Source organism: Denticeps clupeoides, chromosome 2, assembly GCF_900700375.1.
Source record: "Denticeps clupeoides chromosome 2, fDenClu1.1, whole genome shotgun sequence".
NCBI lineage: Eukaryota > Metazoa > Chordata > Actinopteri > Clupeiformes > Denticipitidae > Denticeps > Denticeps clupeoides.
In genome coordinates this window covers 26,969,643-26,987,840 of record NC_041708.1, presented here as the reverse complement: position 1 = coordinate 26,987,840, position 18,198 = coordinate 26,969,643, and the positions used below count along the sequence as shown (strand labels likewise).

Sequence of the window (18,198 nt, the reverse complement as noted above, 5' to 3'; positions counted from 1 at the left end):
GAACTCGAAATCTGAAGAAAAAGGATTCGTAAAAATCAAGTTGGATTGTAACAAGCGGATTTGGCAAGCGTTGTCGAAAACAAGGATGACGGTAGAATGTTATGGGCTGCAATGCAGCCGATCCTGCGCATGAGGGCAAAGTTGAGCCAAATTTTCATGTTCTTGTGGAAACATGAGAAATGCTTGCAACAGACTAAATGGCCAACAAACTGAAATGCCCCTAATAAAGATATCTAGCCGCCATTTTGCACAAGGTGGATTAATTAATGAATTAAAGTGTGGTCACTGCAACAAAGCACAAGGTGACACAATGAAATGTGTCCACTACTTTTAACCCTTACGATTACGGGGCCGCTTCCTTAACCGCTAGGCCACCACTGTCCCAACAGTGTAAATAGTAATAGTAATATTGTAAACACAAAAGGTTGCCGGTTCAAATCCCAAACTGCCAAGTTGCGACAGATCAAGGTACCGTCCCCACACACTGGTCCCCGAGCACCTTTCATGGCTGCCCACTGCTCACTAAGGTGATGGTTAAAAGCAGAGGACACATTTCATTCTGTCACCGTGTGCTGTGCTGCAGTGTTTCACAAAGACAATCACTTCACTTTCATATTTTATACTAAAGGACACTTGTTGAGATGGATGTTTGAAATTAATAAAGAATGCATGTAAAATGTGTAGGGTTTTGTGTAAGAGTTTACTACTAAGATTTAACATACAATTTGTGGTAAATAAATGAGGACCTCACAATATATTAAATGGTTCACTTTTTTAATAAAAAAAAATTGTTTGCATTTTTACAGTTTTAAGCGTCGTGCACCAAAAAAAGCCAAAGAAATGATATACCATACCAGACTTCTGCAGGTTAAAAATAGAGGTCTATACAAACATGGCCTAGCTGACATGTCAGTCACTCTAAAAGCAGGATTTCATGGCTTGGCACACCCTGCTTTCACAGTATTCCTTTGTAAACATGGCTTCAGCAAAACATACCTCAGAAAAATATTAGTTCATGCTCTGAAGCTGAAGATCCATAAGCATGCAACAGATCCTGAACATGATATTTATAATGTCATTTTTACCTTTACACTAGTACAGATATGTCATAGTGTTTATTTATATTAATTATGTGACCACTGACATACAGACAGAAAAAACTTGATCCCACCCCATGGCCCAGATCAGAGATGTGGTTTGTCATCTTAACATGGAAGACATAAGGGCAGGGTGTTGATGTGATTTGGGGGTTTTGTTGTCTTTTTTTGGCACAGTTGTGTCCAGTTGTGCTTTGTTGTGCTATACGATATTGAAGACCATGGAAAGATACTGTTCGTAGGACACTTGGATCCAGCCGTCTTGGTCTGTGTCGTACCGCCTGAACACGTCGGTCAACCTCTGTGGGAAGGAAAAAACAAACAGCAGTGTTATATCCAGTCCACAGAACAATAAAAAGCACAATGTCAGAATTAATGCATAAGCTCATAGCAAGAATACAGAAACCTCATGGGTCAGATGTTATTATAATAATGCATACCTGCAAAACTATACAACACTGAATGAAGTCATCGAAGGCCACCTGTCCCTTCCTCTGGCGGTCAAACTTCTCTATGAGAGTGTTGTAGAACTGATCTGATAGGCGGTAGCCTGCAGGAAGAAAGGGAGGCAAGAAGTTTTAGTTCCCCATGGTACGCAAATTCAAATGAGTCGCTGCTACTTTCATACGTATCTTCATCCATTAAAAATCAAGACAGCAAGCTGCAAATTTAATGCATGCCACTGAACATTTCTTTCAACCCATGCGCCCACACAGGATTTTCTTCGAGCCTTCCGCAACCTTCTTTGTACTTCATTGAATATTGCTTAACGTTAAGCAAATGATAGATGTAAAACTATGGTTGGTTGGTTGTTTTTATCAAGACCGGATTTACAACACATTTAAAACTTGCGTTTGTCATGTACGAACATTTTGATTGGCTAAGAGGAATTCTGAGCATAACAGCACCTCATTGAAGCACCTTGTCTCTTTAAATTTCATTCCATCTGTGTCCATAGTTTGTGTTTGCAATGTCAGACAAGGTGCTGCCTGAACAGTGACTTTCTAGTAATGTTGTCAAAAAAAATCGATTCTCAGATACTAATCAGTACTAAATTTTTTGCGATGGTATCTATACTTAAAAACCAGTTTTACATCTGCCGGTTACGGAAATCGCCGTCAGGCATTGCAGCGCGCAGCTCCTCCCCTGGCTACCTGGAGGACCCAGTGTTTACATTAGAAACACCTTAAACATAATTCTGCAGACCAAGTAAACGTAAGAAAGTGTAAAAAGCAAGAGCACCATCTGGAAGTATTCCCATAATTTGAATATTTTAATTGCCACTTTCAAGCAATACTGTTAAGTAAGTTAACTATAAGAATGGCTATGTCTTTGATTTCTCTGCATTTCATAACTAACTATGATAGCACAAGATGCATATGTTTTTCGCTTCTGCGGCATGAGAAGTGCATTTTTTTAGTTTGGTAAAAAACATTAAAATACATTCATTACATTTTTTTTATATATGTGTATGAACATAATGTACTGTTTATGGACAATTCTCTCTATATATGGACGGGACACAGAAAACTAGTCTCACTTCTTAAAATGAACTTCCACATTAAAATTCTGTGAACTCTATAAGCATTCAGTCAAAAGTATTGAACCAAATATTTCAGTGTATAATGGGTGTCAAAACTGTGGAACACTTTGAACGGGACGGCACAGGACAACAATGACACAAGTGCTGTTAAGTTTAACATATCTTAGCCAGCACTACAAGTTAAAATGAGGTCCTTTATATTAATATTTTAATTAAACCTGATTCTACATTCAATATAACATACAGTATATAAACTGAACTTTGAATGTCTGAGTCATGATAATCGTCTGCTTTCAATTTCATTAGTAAAGCTTTTACATTGTGAGAGGTAACAGTGTTTCAAATGTTTGTGTGTGTGAGAGTGTGCTGACTTTATTGAAATATCCTGTATTTTTTTAGAAGAAAATTAAGATCCTCAGTATCAGTATAGAGTTTGAAATTTCAGTATCATGACAAACCTAGTTCCTAGACACAACTACTTCATCACAATGTAAGTAAGCCTTGATATTGCCAGTGCTGTAAAGGTCATAAAATAAGGATGACTTGTATGACAAGAATAAATCTACTGGCTAGTCTAGGCTGACCAGATTCGAACTGGTATAGGATGCCCATGGCAGCTCAAAAACCCGGCCAGATGCAATTTCCAGGTCTCAAAAAAGGACATCTGGTCACCCTAGTCTAGACTGTGTGTGTGTGTATGTTTGTGTGTGTGTGTGTGTGTGTGTGTGTGTGTGTGTGTGTGTGTGTGTGTGTGTGTGTGTGTGTGTGTGTGTAATATATATATATATATCACAGTTGGTGACACAGTCACCCTTCTGATTTAGTCTAAGTGAACAAGAAATCAGATCAATCAGACTGGCTCCGTAAGGTAAAAAAAAAAAAAAAAAGCAACCTTCGTGCTTTACTCACTCAGATAAATTCTCATCCAAATAAAAACACAAAATAATTATGATTCATGTAGCCATTTTTGGATTTATTGATTAATCAATTAGCCAGCTTGTAGCACACAGCACAGCTTAATAAGTGTGGGCCTGAGCAGTTACTCCACTCACCAAATCCAGTAAGTGCTTGCTTGAGCTCGTTCTTGTCGATAAAGCCAGAGTTGTCTCTGTCGTAGGTGCGGAAAATGTTCTGCCAGTCCGTGATGTACTTCCACACCCCCGCAAACTCGTTGAAGTTTACCCCACCCTTATTATCCCGATCAAACATGGCTGTGGAAAAAAAAAAAAAACAACAACGACAAGGCAACAGGCTTATTCATCATTTACTGTAGCCTAATTAAGCCGCACAATGTGACACAATTTGGCAGAATAATGGCTGCACAAAGATGACCCCTGACGTGAATAATCTGTGGGTGTCTGACTGACCAGCTGTTAAGCGCTGAAGCCATCTGCGTGATGTACAAAAATAATTGTTACACAGGCACAGACCAAAAAAAGTTCTGATGTGGGATGTGGGATGTGTGGTGGTGGGATGAAGTATCCAATTCTGGTATTATCTGACCCACACTGAGGGTGTTTATGTAAGATACCAAGTTGGTTCAGTGAATAACTTCTTGTACGTACGTTCCGTGTTCAGTCTCTCAATCGGAGCAGTGTAACTGGAAGAGTACAATTTGTTAAAAAAGAGGTTTGGTTCTGCCAAAAGATTCGCTACATTTTGGGCGCTTGTAGCCTAGTGGGTGACACACAAAGTCACAGGTTCAATCCCCACTTACTCCCATTGTGTCCCTGAGCAAGGCACTTAACCCTAAGTCTCCAGGGGGGGGACTGTCCCTGTAATTACCGACTGCAATTCGCTCTGGATAAAGAACTACAGTCCATGCTGGAAGTCATAAATGTAAATGTGAGTGTATGTGAGTGTGTGTGTGTGTGTGTGGCATTCGACTCCACAAATAATCCAGCAGCCAATGATCATTGAAATTTCTGCATTCTCTTGTTTCCAAGATGCCACACACTGACAGCTGTATATCCCTCGGCAGGCACACCTCTAGCTGAATGGTTGCTATGGAGACTCATACAAACAGGATGAACAGAATACAGAACAAGTCTGTGAGGGACTAGAGGAAGCAGGAGAAGCAGCTCACCTATGATTGATCGCACAGTCACCGGGTTGAAAGGGGTCCATGTGCCTATGGTGGGGGGGGGGATAAAACATTAGTATATTTGCATAAAATTGACCTTTATTCATAACGTGTCCAGTCCAGTATTTTGGCTATAATTTATAATTTTCATTGTGTCTATGTAGTGGACTTTTTGGATTTCATAGAAAGTTGGATTTTTACATATCCAACAGCTGCCAGAATTCAGACTGGAAAAAGATTAAAATGACAACAGCACAGCTGTAGCTCTACAGTATACCTCTGGGGACTGAATGTCTAATAATGTAGCCAGAACGCCACATCCGTAGGTCAACGGTTATTGTCTTCGTTGAAAGCAACATAACTAAAAGAGCAGAGGTGCAGTCCAGGCAGATTTCTGCTGACTTGGACCGTGCTCCGGGGGTGTGCAGCAGAGGTGAACTACTTTTCCCCGGCCCTTCCTGCAGTAGTTTCACCGCTGCACCCTGCCCAGTCGGGTTTAACGGCTGGGTGGAGCTGAGGTTGTCGCAGGAAAAAAAAAAAAAATTAGTCGAGGTCAGACACCAAAAGTTGGACCTCGCTGCTGGTGCTAAAGAGGCCAGAAAGTGTTTGTGGAAGAGGGGTGTAAACTCCTGAAGGCCTACTGGAAAAATGTGCGTGCGCCCACCAGTCTGGTGAGGACAGGGGCGCTTGGCACCACCTCCACGCGAGTCTGACCCGTAGCACAAAAACGCCTCTATGCAGCTGTACACTGGCCTCTCTCTACACCCTCGGCCCACTCAGGAAGGGGGGGGGGGGTGGAAAAACAGGGGCGGCCATAAACACACATCCACAGCAGGGATGGAGGGAAAAAACCTGCAGTCCGGTAAAAGGCGTGGGGCCCGAACCGAGCTCATCTCTCGCAAACACGCACAACTAATCAGGGTTTTTTTTCCAGTTGGAAAAGCAAATGTTTTCTCTCATAGTCTTTTAAAAATAAAATTCCCCCCAAAATAATACTCTTTCTTATCTTTGTCCCCACAAGCGCAAAAACACACACACACGCGCGCACACACGCACAAGCCATACTGCCTAATGCAGCGCGAAGCTTTAATATCTAAAGTCGCGGTGCACGCAGCGGTACAAGGTGCGCCGCACCACTGCCAGAGGCCCCCGGAGGACGTTTCCATCGAAACGCCGTTGAATACGCGCTGAATACACAGACGAATACGCCGCTGTGCACCTTTGGGAGCAGACAGAAGGCAGCTGCTGTTAAAACCTGGGGGGGTGGAACTGTGGTGCACACACTGGTCCCCCCCTCTCACAGACCTACTACGAAAATGGAAAACTGAGAGCCATGCGCGACACCCTAAACTGCAGTACCCACCCCCACCCCCCACCCCCCAGCCGCTCCTTTGAGCAGCGCTGTTAAAAAAAAAAAAAAAACAATAAATTGCCTCTCGATGTAAATCTGCAAAGCGGAGCGATCTCGACAAACGCTGAGTACAGCAGCGGTGAAATAAGGCGAGCATAAATACTGTCAGGTGACAGCGATGAGGGGGGATCTTTTTCAATTGCAGGCGGTGAAATATGGCCACGGCGAGAACGAAACACAGAGGTGGGCGCAGAGGACAGATGAGGGTCAAATGGGCATTTTTTTTTTTTTTTATTCTTTTGCCTTTAACGCAATTCAAATGCGATTAGCAAAAGTATACCTCCACATCATCTATTCGAGCTGAGGCAAAGCACGGCGTGCAGAACTGACATGAGCTGGGCCACTAGATAACACGCACACACACACACACACACCAAACAAATTACTACCCTTTTAATGGCCTTAATTCAATTCAGCCGGCAACAAGGCCTCACAAAGGCCTGGCGAAGCAAGGCTACCAGCACGTTTCTACAAGACCACACCAGCGGAATCACAGTGTGATACCATCATGATACCCACCATTACAATACTACAGTTTCAAATTGTAAAAAGTACCGCACAGCATCAGTATTATTACTGTGGTTTACATTTAGATTTAACATTACTGTTATACCCTCATGACAATATGTTATCACAATATGATGTTGTATTGTGTCTTTTATATTAAAATGTCGTTTTTGTCATTTGATATCTAGGATTAAACAACATATGGAAATTACATTCGACTTGGCCAATGCCTTGAGGCAAGCCCGCGTCGAGCGACCTATCAGTTAAGACATTTATTCAGACTGGTACAGGAAGCTAAAACCTTCCTGAGTTGCACTGCCGTAGGCCTGCGGTAGACCACACAGCAGCTTTCGCAGAAGCTTATTTGGATGAGCCGTTTGGTAGGAGAACGCCAGTTTCAATGGTTTCAAAGGCATCAGCGGTGGTGGGGATAAAAATAATGAGTAAACATTACCATTTGATAAGGCTTGCTGGAGCTCTGTGTCCGATATTGAACCACTTCGGTCCTTATCCACCCTATGAATAAGACGTGGAATGAAAGGTAAATGTTAGAACTTCGCTGGTTATGCCATATTTTGACATCATACAGTTTACACAAAACATTTTCCCGACAGTCCACCCAACACAAACAGAAATTGTTGTAGATATTTGTCTTAGATGTTTGTCAGAAATATATTTAGGCCTCAGAAACAGGATCCAAGGAAATGTATCAGGTGCTTTGAAACTAGGTGCATCAAAATACTTTCACTTTCAAGTTCTCACACGTCTGAGGCTGAAGAGGTTGCCGAGTCTGGGTCATGTGCAACTGTAGAGACTTCAGAATGATCCCAAAATAGGCTTTTGGGTTATAGAGTAACAGCGTTAGTGCGCGCCATGCCCGCAATTCGTGACTCGCATGTTCCCTAGCAACCTGACCAGCTCGGAATTCAGAAAACAAACCCAGTCCTTCCAAACTCAGTCCATTTCTCAACCCTCTTCTTCTTTGGAGGGTAGGTGGAAAGTTGCAATAGAGGCATATGCCATGAATGAGGAACCTAAAAGAACCTCAAACTGCAAATGGTAGAGGCCCACAAGCCATCAGCTGATCAGAGGGAGCATACGCTAGTCATGCTCCCTCTGATCAGGGGATCTTAGGGGATCATGCCATGGCGAAAAGGAACACTAAAGTTGCTAGTTGACAAGTTACAGCCGTGATGCGGAGGGCAGAATCTAACAACAACCCGGCCCCGGGCTCATTTTACCGTGCAGTATTAATTCTACATCAACTAAAGTTGCTTTTCGCCCGAAGCGAGACAGCTGCTCGCATTCTCCGCTGCTGCAGACTACCTGGAGTTTTGTGCCATTACTATTGTGCCAGACCGAACTCCTTTCACACATACGTGGAAGGGATAATACACGTTTCAAGATATATTTCCAGGTTAATTATGCACAAGTACAAAAAACAACAACACCTTCTTCAAACTATTTAGAAACAGGCCTTGTATTATGCTAGTATTCGGCTAGATTTTTTTTCCTCCAAGAAACTGGTTTATTAGTCCCTCATCTATGGACAATCGTGACTCAAGCCAACAGTGAAATCATGCTCGGTCCATTAGTCTACAAGGAGCATTTCAGTGCCAACTACACATTTATATGTAGAAGCAACTTGACAACAGTAAAGTTTTGTCGACGGAGCCACGCCCACGACCAGGTTACCTAGCAACAAAGCAAACAGCAAAGCCACTGGCAACAAACTATTACAGGCTTTTTTTTTTATTAAGTGCAATTAATAATGGGGGTTGCATTAATGAAGTGTAGGGTGGTAGTAGCCTAGTGGTCAACACACTCGCCTATGAACCAGAAGACAAAGTCACGGGTTCAAACCCCACTTACTAGCATTGTGTCCCTGAGCAAGTCAATTAACCCTGAGTGTCTCCAGGGGGGACTGTCCCTGTAACTACTGATTGTAAGTCGCTCTGGATAAAGGCGTCTGATAAATGCTGTAAACGTGTCGCATACACTGTCGGCCATCGGTGACATTCCCAAATACCGTTACCTCGATCGCGCCCATTCTATCCCTCTGTTTCTACAGCCACAGAGAGCCGTTCGGATTTTGTCGGAGGGAGTCGTGAAAAGGATCGCTGTGACGAAACGCGCAGCACATAAAACACACACACACACACACACACACACTCCTCTTGTGACTCATTATTGTAGCCTTTAGACCACACTTGTGTCATAAGACCAGCGGAAAAATGTCTGACGTCGGAGTCGGAAAAAGTTCTCCTCAAACAAACGTATTTCTGCGCCGTATTTTCCTCCTTTTTCAGAACGCCGGAGGCACCTGGCCGTCGCAAGAAAGCGGTCATTGGAATCCTCTGCAGTATTACATAACTCGTGATTACCACAAGGGGGGTAACTAGTTAACCCGTCCCCCCCGTCTGCTGCTGTCAGGGACGGGGTGCTGAAGTAGGAACGTCCCAGGACATTACGGCTACGCTGCCGGGGACGTTCCGCACACACGTCCGAGCCGAATTCTACTTACGGAGGCAACTTCTCGCCCGTCACGACGGCTGCTGCCAGAAGAGGAACCGGCATCTGGCAAGTTGTCGGAGGGCCGCGGCGACGCGGAAACCGAGGCGCCGCTCCCGTTCCACTCACCTCTGAAAAATGTTCCACAAGAAGCCCTGGTCCGGCGGCATGCTGTTATACTGCGGCGGCCTGTACTGGGTGTGATATGCCATTCCGCCGTTGTTGTTTTTTTTTTTTTTTTTTTTGGTTTGTTCTCCCCCCGTTCGCCCCTCAAGGAATTCGGATTCGTCCGGAAAGCTGCGCTCCTGGAACTTGCTTCAGCCTGACATTCCTCACGCAGAGGCGTGGCTCCCAACTCTCCCACTTTCGTCGGCGCTTCGGTGACGTCACGGCGCCGCCCACTCGGGAGTCCGCAGGGGACCCGGCGGCAATCGGATTGGTTCGGATTTCTTCGCATGTGCCGAAGAGACAGCCAGTCGGGGGTAAATAGTAATTCCGTCGATTTTCCGCGCTCTCTGCAGGTGCTGAAAGAAAAAATCTTATTTAAAAATGATATTAATGACAATTCAGGCGAAGCGAGTCTAGCATATTTGTTTTACCGCCATTCACGTTCAACCTCCAGCTTTATTCCAGATAGTGGTTGATGATTTAGTGCTTTAGCAGTCGTCGGATTTCTAATTTTTCCAACACCATCTCGTTTTTTAAAATCTATTTATAGCGCCATAACCTTGATATGTTTCTGTTTTTACCTGTTTCCTGCACTGGGACTAATTTGATTAAGTGGCACAAATGACAGAACGTCGGTCGTCGACACGTTTATTAAAAGTTACTCCAATATTCTTCAGATGTACGTGGTGTACGTGATGAATATGCTTTATGTTTTGTACAATTGACGGCTTATCTGAATTCTTGTGAATAAAGGCCCCAGCAACGAGACGGACACGTGTTGTAAAAAGCAACATCTGATTGGTTAAATTACAACCACTTGGGAAATCTCTGCATTGTGATTGGTCAAAAGTATCGAAGCATGCGTTGATTGGCCCACAGTGACGGGCCAACGCATGCGATTCCCAGTCCATCATTGAGCGCACATCGTCAATTTGCTGGTTTTATTCCCTGGGTTATTTGAGTAAGAACGCGCTTATATCCATACTGTATTACGCCTTAGTTTTTTCCTACAGAACTGAAGGAAGATGTTCTATTACCCGTACGTTCTGCGGCGGCACTCAGGATGCTTCTCTACAATCTGGTGAGATGTCTTGTCTACCCTTAAAGTCAATAAATTTCATGTATTGACTTTCTAACGTGGGTTATTGATTTTACATTTCACATAATGTTTTAATTCTATATGGCCCTACTACTGATATAGGTTGGCTGCCACAAAAGGGGTGAAGGTCACTCGAAGGGAGGTCTTAAAGGTCAACATTGGAAGAACATGGTAAATCCTGCTGTATTCTAATGGAAATGTGTTATTGATCCTGTAATGGTGTGTGTGTGTGTGTGTGTGTGTGCTTCAGTGAGGACATCATGGATTATGTGACAGTGAAGGTTTCTCCACTGCACCCCAGCCTGCCTCGTCCGCGCTTCTCGCTCTACCTCTCCTCCCAGCTGCAGTACGGCGTGGTCCTTGTCTACCACCGCCAGTGTGTCTTCTTACTGGGTGAGGCAACGGAACGTCTGGTTTACAGCCAAGCCTCCCTGTGTCTGCCTGCTTGGGTTTTAGGGTTTGTGTTGGACCCGTTATATATTAGTAACCACAGTTGTGACTGGTGACATTTACATTCGTGGCATTAAGCAGACAACAATACACAGAACGACAGGGACCATCCTCCTGGAGACACTCAGAGTTAAGTGTCTTGCTCAGGCACACAATGGTAGTAAGTGGGGTTTGAACCTGTGACGTTGTGATCTTCTGGTTCACAGGTGACTGTGTAATCCCACCATACCTCCTACTTTTATCCATTATCTGTCAACTGTAACACCACAGTCATGAATACAGTTTCGATGCAAATTAAATTATGTACACGTTTAGTGCTGTGCGAAAGATGCTGTTTAATCACCATGGTGTACATCAACAATGATGGCAGCAGCAGCGTGTCACCAAATGAACTGTGAATAATAGATGCTCTGCATTGGCGCACACTGATTAAATCCCACTCCATTCGTCAACCACATCATTAGATATCGACACAGAGCAGATAAGATGACCTTGTACCTGTAGTAATTGTAATTAAATGAAAAGAGATATCACACAATATCAGGGAGAACATCATTATCTGCAAGATAACACCATTAAACCATATAAGAACTAGAAAAGCTTCTTAAAACTGACTTATGGTGCGCACAACACAGAGATACATAATTTGGCAAATATCAATATATTTATTTATATTTATACACCATACCAAGAGTTGATTGCCCCTTGTGGAACTGGAGCACAATTTTTTTTTTTGTGTATTTAAAGATAACATTTTGTTTGACCATCACTTTCACAGAGGAGACCCAGCAGACCATCGAGAAGCTGCTTCGCACAGAGAGACATTTTCACATTGACATGCAGGAGCCGGACAGGTCCGATTCTCACGTTCCTCACTCAAGGTGGCACCATTACTGATAGCGGCGTGCTATTAATGGCGTGCCGGCTGTGGCCCTCTCCCGCAGGCTGGCCCTTAATTACCCGAATGCTCTGACCCTTCTGGAGGAGGCTGAAGGGGCCCTGGAGCCCTTTTTTGGTGTGATGGGGGTCGAGTTGCCAAGACCTTGCGAACTAACCTGGGTAAGGTTCTCCATTTGAACTCAGAGAAACTACGTTAGTTTACACCTAAAACGTAGTTACAAAAACGTCATGACAGTTGGTTAGAAGCCTTCCATTTTTATTATAAGCCATGGCAGTTCCTGGAGGCTCCTACACCACAGTGCCCCCCAGTGACCACCCCAAAAATGTCACAGCCAGAAGGTGAGATCTCAGATGACCTTCTGCATGTGAGACCTGTCCTTGGTGCTAAAACTAGCTTTTCCCCTAAATTCCCTCAACTTTTCCCCTGTCGTCCCCTGTCTGGCTGGCAGCGGTGGGTCTCGCTGCATCTCCAGAATGCATCACCCTGAAGGAGGAAGAACTGGTGGCCATTCCTGTTGCTGACGTGAGCTCAACGTGACCCACAGCCCGTTCTGCTGAAACATTTGTTACTTATTGACATTCATAATATATGCGTTTTCTTTTTTATTGTTATTTATTTTTCATATTTCACGCACAGTTTGGTGGGGCTGAGCTTCCAGAGGCCACAGCTCAGGAGATTGACATGCTGCTGGAACAGCGGGATCCGTTTGTAGAAGATGAGAAAAGAACGGGTAAAACACACATTTTATTATGACAGCGGCTATTCAAGTGAGTCCAAGTCAGTGATGGTTAGGAGGAAGTCTCAGCTGATAATTGATGATCGCCATGCATATCAGAAATGGAGGAAAAGAGGAGGAGGAGGGGAAGTGACACAGACAAGGCACAGGAGCAGGCAGCAGCCATGGTGTCTGGAGAGGAGTGAGTAGTGGGAGTGCAGCTAAGGCATTTTTAACTGAAATCATGGATTGGTTGGTTGATCGATTGACGTACATGACGTGTCATTAGTGAACTTTAGGGACGTATCCCAACAACACATCACAATCAACAAATGTAGTAAAACTACTGGTATATATTTACAATGAACCACATACACACAAAGTAAGGACAGTACAAGCATGGTTGTTTATTGGCATCTTGAATGTGCCATTACTCTCAAAACTCCCTCCGCCCCCAAAAGTCGAGTGGAGTCCGTGGTGAAGGACGGTGGGTGGCGTTCAGACGAGGAAACGGGACGTCCCGTGGAGGTCGCCATGGAGACAACCCCTCCCCCCATGACCTTGCCTACCACTACAGAGACCAGTGAGGTAGACAGGGTGATTGAGAGAGTGGCGGAGCAAGACCTTGAGCAACCTTTTACCCAGGTGTGTGTGTGTGTGTGTGTGTTTACTGTCTTTTGTTGCCACTTTATGCATAAAAATAGCCCGCAAATCTGACTCTCAATTTTATTTCCTCCCTCTGACTAAACAGCCCAAGGCTCCCGTTCACAGGCGCAGCCGCCGGCGCTTGATTTTTGCAGACCAGCACATCCAGATTTCCCAGGATGAAATGCAAGAGCGCGTTCAAAACACAACAGTTAACACTCAGTCTCTGGTGTGTTTTTTTCCCCCCCTCAGATTCACGAAATATTCTCAATCCATTGCAGGACGACCACATGTCCACTTCTGCACTCTTCATTGCCCTCTTTTTTTTTTATGTTGTAGGCCAACGCTCATTGTGGTGTCCCGCCAACCAGGGGATTCTCTGCAGCAGGGATGTTTAGCGCCCCCTGTTGCTGTAAGTGTGCCACAGTTCCTGTTTCTGCCCCGCCGCAGCACATTGGGTTAAAGGCTCTTCTGGCCCAGTGTAATCAGTAGAATTGACCCCCCCCCCCCCACTTCTCCGGTGCTCAATTTAAGCGCTGTACTAATGCGAAGTAGTCAGTATCCTGGCTCTGGGTCAGGTGCTTTCTGCGCCACTGCAGTGATGAAGATGTTCCCTGTCGACTGTGTGGGCTGAGGAGCGCCACGGGGTCTCAGGGGCCGTAACTGATGGACCTCTCTTCTGTCTTTATTATGTAGTGCTTATCCACCCCAGACTCCAGTCGCTATGGCAACAGGGTGCAGTGGTTTTACCCATCCTTCACGCCGATGCAAGCAACGGGGAGGAGGAGGAAGAGGTGGGGAGCGAGCCGAGGGTGGAGAGAAGCGTGGAGGAGAAGGAGATCGCGAGGAGAGCGAGGGAGTCCAGTCTGAAGGAGGTGAACGGGTGCACCACCCTCTCTGGCCACTTACATCTGTTTTCATCATGGTCATCAATTGACTAATTAGCTTCAGCACATTAGGCGAGATAATGATCGATTGCTTCCCCTGGTCACTTCGGTTTTTCTTGATTATGAGTTGGGGCGGATGGGTGTAAACAGATGTGAAATCCTTTAAGAAGCCCAGGGAAAGCCATTCAAGGACACTGCGTCAGTACAAGACAGGATTATTATCTGAACTCCCCTGAAAAGAGTTATTAGAGCAGATTTAACACCTCATTTCTTTTCATTAGTAGGGATGAAAGTGCGAGTTCAACAGTTGTTCCTCACTTCTGGGTGGTTTTATATTTCTCTGTTCTACTCTTCTCCGGCCAGATACCCAGAGAGTCATCTGAGTCTGGATTCACCCTGTCAGAAGCCTCAGGTCTGCCAACAAAAGTGCATCTAGCTTACAGCTATAACAGGATCAAAATAGTTATTTATGCTGATTGTGCGCTATTACAGCTGCTTCTGAGGTCCTGCTGGATGTGTCTAAAGAAGACAAACCTCAAGATCTGATCCTTCCAACTAGATGGCAAGTGTAGATATAAGTTGAGATAAAATATTCAAATTATAATCTTATATGCAGCTATAATTCCGTGCAATTCGGTAGGTCTCCCTCTGAGGACACACGTTTCCACATGGAGGCAATCTTAGAGGAGCCTGGGGTTGACCTGCCTGAGCGAGAGCCAGAGTCAGACATGAAGGACCTTACCTCAGAAAGCCTGCTCAGGTACGTGTTTGATGTAGGTTGTGTGTGTGTTTTTACACACACAAACATATATATGTAATATTATTGCTTTTGAATGGTGTACAGGTACCACATGCTTTATGGAAAGGTCACTTTTGAATCAGTACTGCCCCCAGAGGCTGATCGGAGAACTGCAGCGCACATGTTTTACAACCTGCTGGGTATGTTGAAATTACATGAAATATCCTGAAAGTATGTTCTTAAAAATATGAACAGATTGTCAAAATGAATTCTGAATCAATTTGCCCATCTAGAGGTGATCTGTCTGAGGGAGATCACCGTGTATCAGGCAGAACCATATGAGCCCATCATTATCAGACCAGGGCCTCTGCATGCAGACACCTAGGAAACAAGACCTGGACACGACCACACAAACGCTCTAGCAACAGACACATACTCACACACAGACATGCATCCATGGCACCATTCTCTCTCTCTCTCTCTCCCTCACACACACTTGTCCTGTTTTGCCGGAATAGTTAAAAAACACATGGTGATGCAAATAGATTTTTAAACTAAAAAATGTGCCATTGCACAATGAATTGATGTATCAATTGGAGATGACATTTCTAAAGATGTTTTAAAGATTTCTTGAGTCCGTGGTTACAAGAATTTTCTTTTGCTTTTTATTAAAAATAGTTAATGTTTAACAAACACATCCAGAAATACACTTTATTACTACTTAAAAGATAGTGTTTTTGTTACAATATTTTAGTTTGATGTTAAGATGTATTTTAGTGTTTAGTAATAAAAGAATGTTTTATGAACAGTATACCTTTAACAGTATTTAATATAGACACATTTTAAGTAGTTATGTGTTCATTATTCATGCTTTGTTTATCTGTAGTGACTGAGACATCAAGTGTTTTTATGACTGTTAGAAACAGTCGACAAATAAAGTCACGAATGCTTAGTAATTTGTAGTGACATCATTATTATTCTGGGCTGTAATGGTTCACAGGTTTGTTGTGGTGTTTTCAGGAGTGGGCCATAGGGGGCAGTACAGGTTTGATACGTAGGAAAGGAAGAGCCAGGATCAGTTTGTTGTGACCTCAGTCAGTGGTGACAGAAACAGCGTCTGATCTCACGCCTGGGTTACCTCACTCTATTAAACTCAATTACAGTAGAACGCACGAATGTAGCACTGCCCTGCCATGAGCGAAGCCGGGGCTGCTCTCTGGCCACACACTCCATTCCTTGGCGTACAGAGCGCTGGCCCCCGTCCCTCTGCTGCGCGTCATCCATCAGGAACAGAGGGCTGACATCACAGAAACCTCATCAGTAACGGGGCTGGCCAAAGGTCTCTCTGAGGAGGGATCAGATTTGTAGACATTTTCTATTCTCTCAATATTTTCACACTGTAAATCAAACTCAACGTTATAACATGAAAAAAAACGTGAAATGCCTCATATTCCATCTTCTGAAAAGCAATGAATTTCTGTTTTACACTCTTCCGCCTTTCACAATGGAGATGAACGAGTTCCTGTGCTGAACATGTCCTTATCTCATCATTATGATCATATAGGATTAATAAAACTATAAATACAGTGTATATTAGTGCACAGATAGGTGCAACTTCATTAATACTCTAGTATGCAACACACAAGTAGTCACAACAGAAAGCAGCACTGCCTGCCACACTGCTCAATGGTGCCGTCAATTTCATGCATTTTCTATGCTATTGAAATTTGAGGTATCGTTGTTCCTGTAATTTAGTAACATCTATATGAGACTTGCAATCTAGTCAATACTGTTTTGTTAGGGCCTGCTGGTATGTGGCACAGGCTAATTATCCAGCCTCAGTGGAAAGGACTGGCCTGTCAGAGCAGGGGGATGAATGTGGTATGCCAACCATAATGCGGTATGTGCCACGCATGTGGGCTCCCTGCAGGAGTTATGAGGCAAACAGGCTTTTGGCGCATTAAAAATGTGACGCCTTGCTGCGAGATCACAGTAAATCAGTCAGCGAGCACACGGCTGTCTTGAGGGAGGTTCAGAGAAACAGGGAGGGGATCTCTGTTGAACAATCAGTTGGGGTCGAAATATTTACGCAGGTGGTTAATAACCGATTGGCTTGGGGTGCGAGTAGTGGGTTGTGTACAAACATCACATGGGTCATCCCTTGACCTTTTACACCTATGCAATAATAAATCGCTTCAATCGCATCAAACTAATTTTTTTTTAGGTATGTAAAGGACAATGTGCAATTTTACACCAATAGACATGATTTGCATCACCTTGAATTTTTTTTCTTCAGTTTTCTTGGCTTGGTGAGTAATCTTTATGATCAAACACCCTGCTCTTGCATGAAAAACCTCAATGTCGACCTTTTGCATACATCGTGCACTCAAACCCGTTATTTTTCGCTCCACGTGGAGGACTCCCCAACAATAAAAACAACAGGCCCATCCGTCATTCTCCCTGACAGTCTAATAAAGCTTGCAACTGGGCGCCACATTACACAGGTCTCAGTATTTAAATGAGGAAACGAGAACGTCTCTGGGCACACGGCAGCGAAGGGAGAGCCAACCCATCCCCAAAGGGAGAGAGAGCTGGGTGTCCGGACGTGAATTCAGGCTGAAAGGGTGGAAAAAGGTTGAGTAGAAAAAAAGGGGACTCATAAAAGGAAGAGTGGGGTTTGGGACGAGAAGAAACAAAGCTGTAAGTCAAGCTGGCAGGCCAGGAGACAGAGAAGGAGCCCCAGGAGCGGGGCCAGCAGCAGCAGCAGACGAATGGAGGGCCGGAGAGCTCTACAACCTCCGCCACATCGGCCCCCAAACGCTCAAAACTGCTCTGGGACGTGCCCATGTGCTTCACCCTGCCCATCGAGATCCTGAGCCCAGACCAGGCATTTCCCTTTCTGGACACCACCCTTTCAGACCTGGGCATTGATGAGTGAGTTCTGTTCAGACACACACAGACACTTCCTCTGTACTTGTACTTATGTCGGTCTTAAAGGGACTACTTTAGACACCAAATTTTATCTAATCAAAAAAATTGATATTGTGCATGTTAGACTGTAATGACTAGATTAGAAAACAAAGAGCTTGTTTAATTGTAATGTGGCTTTTGGCTAACTGGCGTTGTGTGATGCAAGTTCCCACAAAAAGTGTTTGTGTGTAGGTCAGCAGTGAAGGAGCGTGTGGTGTGGGTGGACACCAAACGCACCCAGGTGAGAAACAAAACTGGGAAACTCAAGGAGAAAGAGGTGACAGTCCTGGAGGTCCGGGTAAAAGCAAAGCGTCCCGGACACCCTAAGAGCCAGGAGGTTCTTTACAGCACCGAGTCTCACACGGACCGGTCATACACCCGAAGCGGTGTGGACATCCTGCCCTGGATACACACAGAGCCAGGTCTGCCGCACACAAAACACACTCGCAACTTGACAACTGTGCGCTCAGTA

General features: G+C 44.4%; 2 protein-coding genes across 3 annotated transcripts; one reads left to right on the top strand and one right to left on the bottom strand.

Moving 5' to 3' along the window:
• Window positions 1-757: 757 nt before the first annotated feature.
• On the bottom strand, window positions 758-9,526 carry pdcd6 (programmed cell death 6). 2 transcript variants are annotated; one of them, XM_028968120.1, is made up of 6 exons: window positions 9,282-9,526; window positions 7,096-7,157; window positions 4,727-4,771; window positions 3,693-3,851; window positions 1,538-1,647; window positions 758-1,398 (listed from the first exon to the last, which is right to left on the bottom strand). In XM_028968120.1, exons 1-6 carry the CDS (start codon window positions 9,362-9,364, stop codon window positions 1,300-1,302), a joined length of 558 nt encoding a protein of 185 aa, XP_028823953.1. In that variant the 5' UTR covers window positions 9,365-9,526; the 3' UTR covers window positions 758-1,299. The 2 variants fall into 2 exon arrangements, with proteins under 2 accessions (XP_028823953.1, XP_028823954.1); XM_028968121.1 differs by lacking the exon at window positions 9,282-9,526 and adding an exon at window positions 9,166-9,187.
• On the top strand, window positions 8,817-15,188 carry rec8b (REC8 meiotic recombination protein b). The gene is made up of 18 exons (XM_028966302.1): window positions 8,817-9,634; window positions 10,334-10,401; window positions 10,522-10,590; window positions 10,670-10,812; window positions 11,648-11,723; window positions 11,814-11,928; window positions 12,036-12,108; window positions 12,219-12,292; window positions 12,407-12,519; window positions 12,869-13,130; window positions 13,237-13,359; window positions 13,470-13,542; window positions 13,827-14,005; window positions 14,381-14,429; window positions 14,510-14,579; window positions 14,658-14,777; window positions 14,862-14,956; window positions 15,050-15,188. Exons 2-18 carry the CDS (start codon window positions 10,346-10,348, stop codon window positions 15,139-15,141), a joined length of 1,782 nt encoding a protein of 593 aa, XP_028822135.1. The 5' UTR covers window positions 8,817-9,634; window positions 10,334-10,345; the 3' UTR covers window positions 15,142-15,188.
• Window positions 15,189-18,198: the final 3,010 nt, after the last annotated feature.

What these genes read in the sequence shown, in the direction of transcription:
- pdcd6 (XM_028968120.1), bottom strand. Translation starts at nt 9,364, where the DNA reads ATGGCATATCACACCCAGTACAGGCCGCCGCAGTATAACAGCATGCCG. An exon ending in TTGTGGAACATTTTTCAGAG is followed by an intron (nt 7,158 to 9,281) that starts GTGAGTGGAACG and finishes TCTTATTCATAG; the next exon opens with GGTGGATAAGGACCGAAGTG. An exon ending in GACTGTGCGATCAATCATAG is followed by an intron (nt 3,852 to 4,726) that starts GTGAGCTGCTTC and finishes TTTTTTCCACAG; the next exon opens with CCATGTTTGATCGGGATAAT.
- rec8b (XM_028966302.1), top strand. Translation starts at nt 10,346, where the DNA reads ATGTTCTATTACCCGTACGTTCTGCGGCGGCACTCAGGATGCTTCTCT. An exon ending in TGGCCATTCCTGTTGCTGAC is followed by an intron (nt 12,293 to 12,406) that starts GTGAGCTCAACG and finishes TTTCACGCACAG; the next exon opens with TTTGGTGGGGCTGAGCTTCC. An exon ending in GTTTAGCGCCCCCTGTTGCT is followed by an intron (nt 13,543 to 13,826) that starts GTAAGTGTGCCA and finishes TTTATTATGTAG; the next exon opens with TGCTTATCCACCCCAGACTC.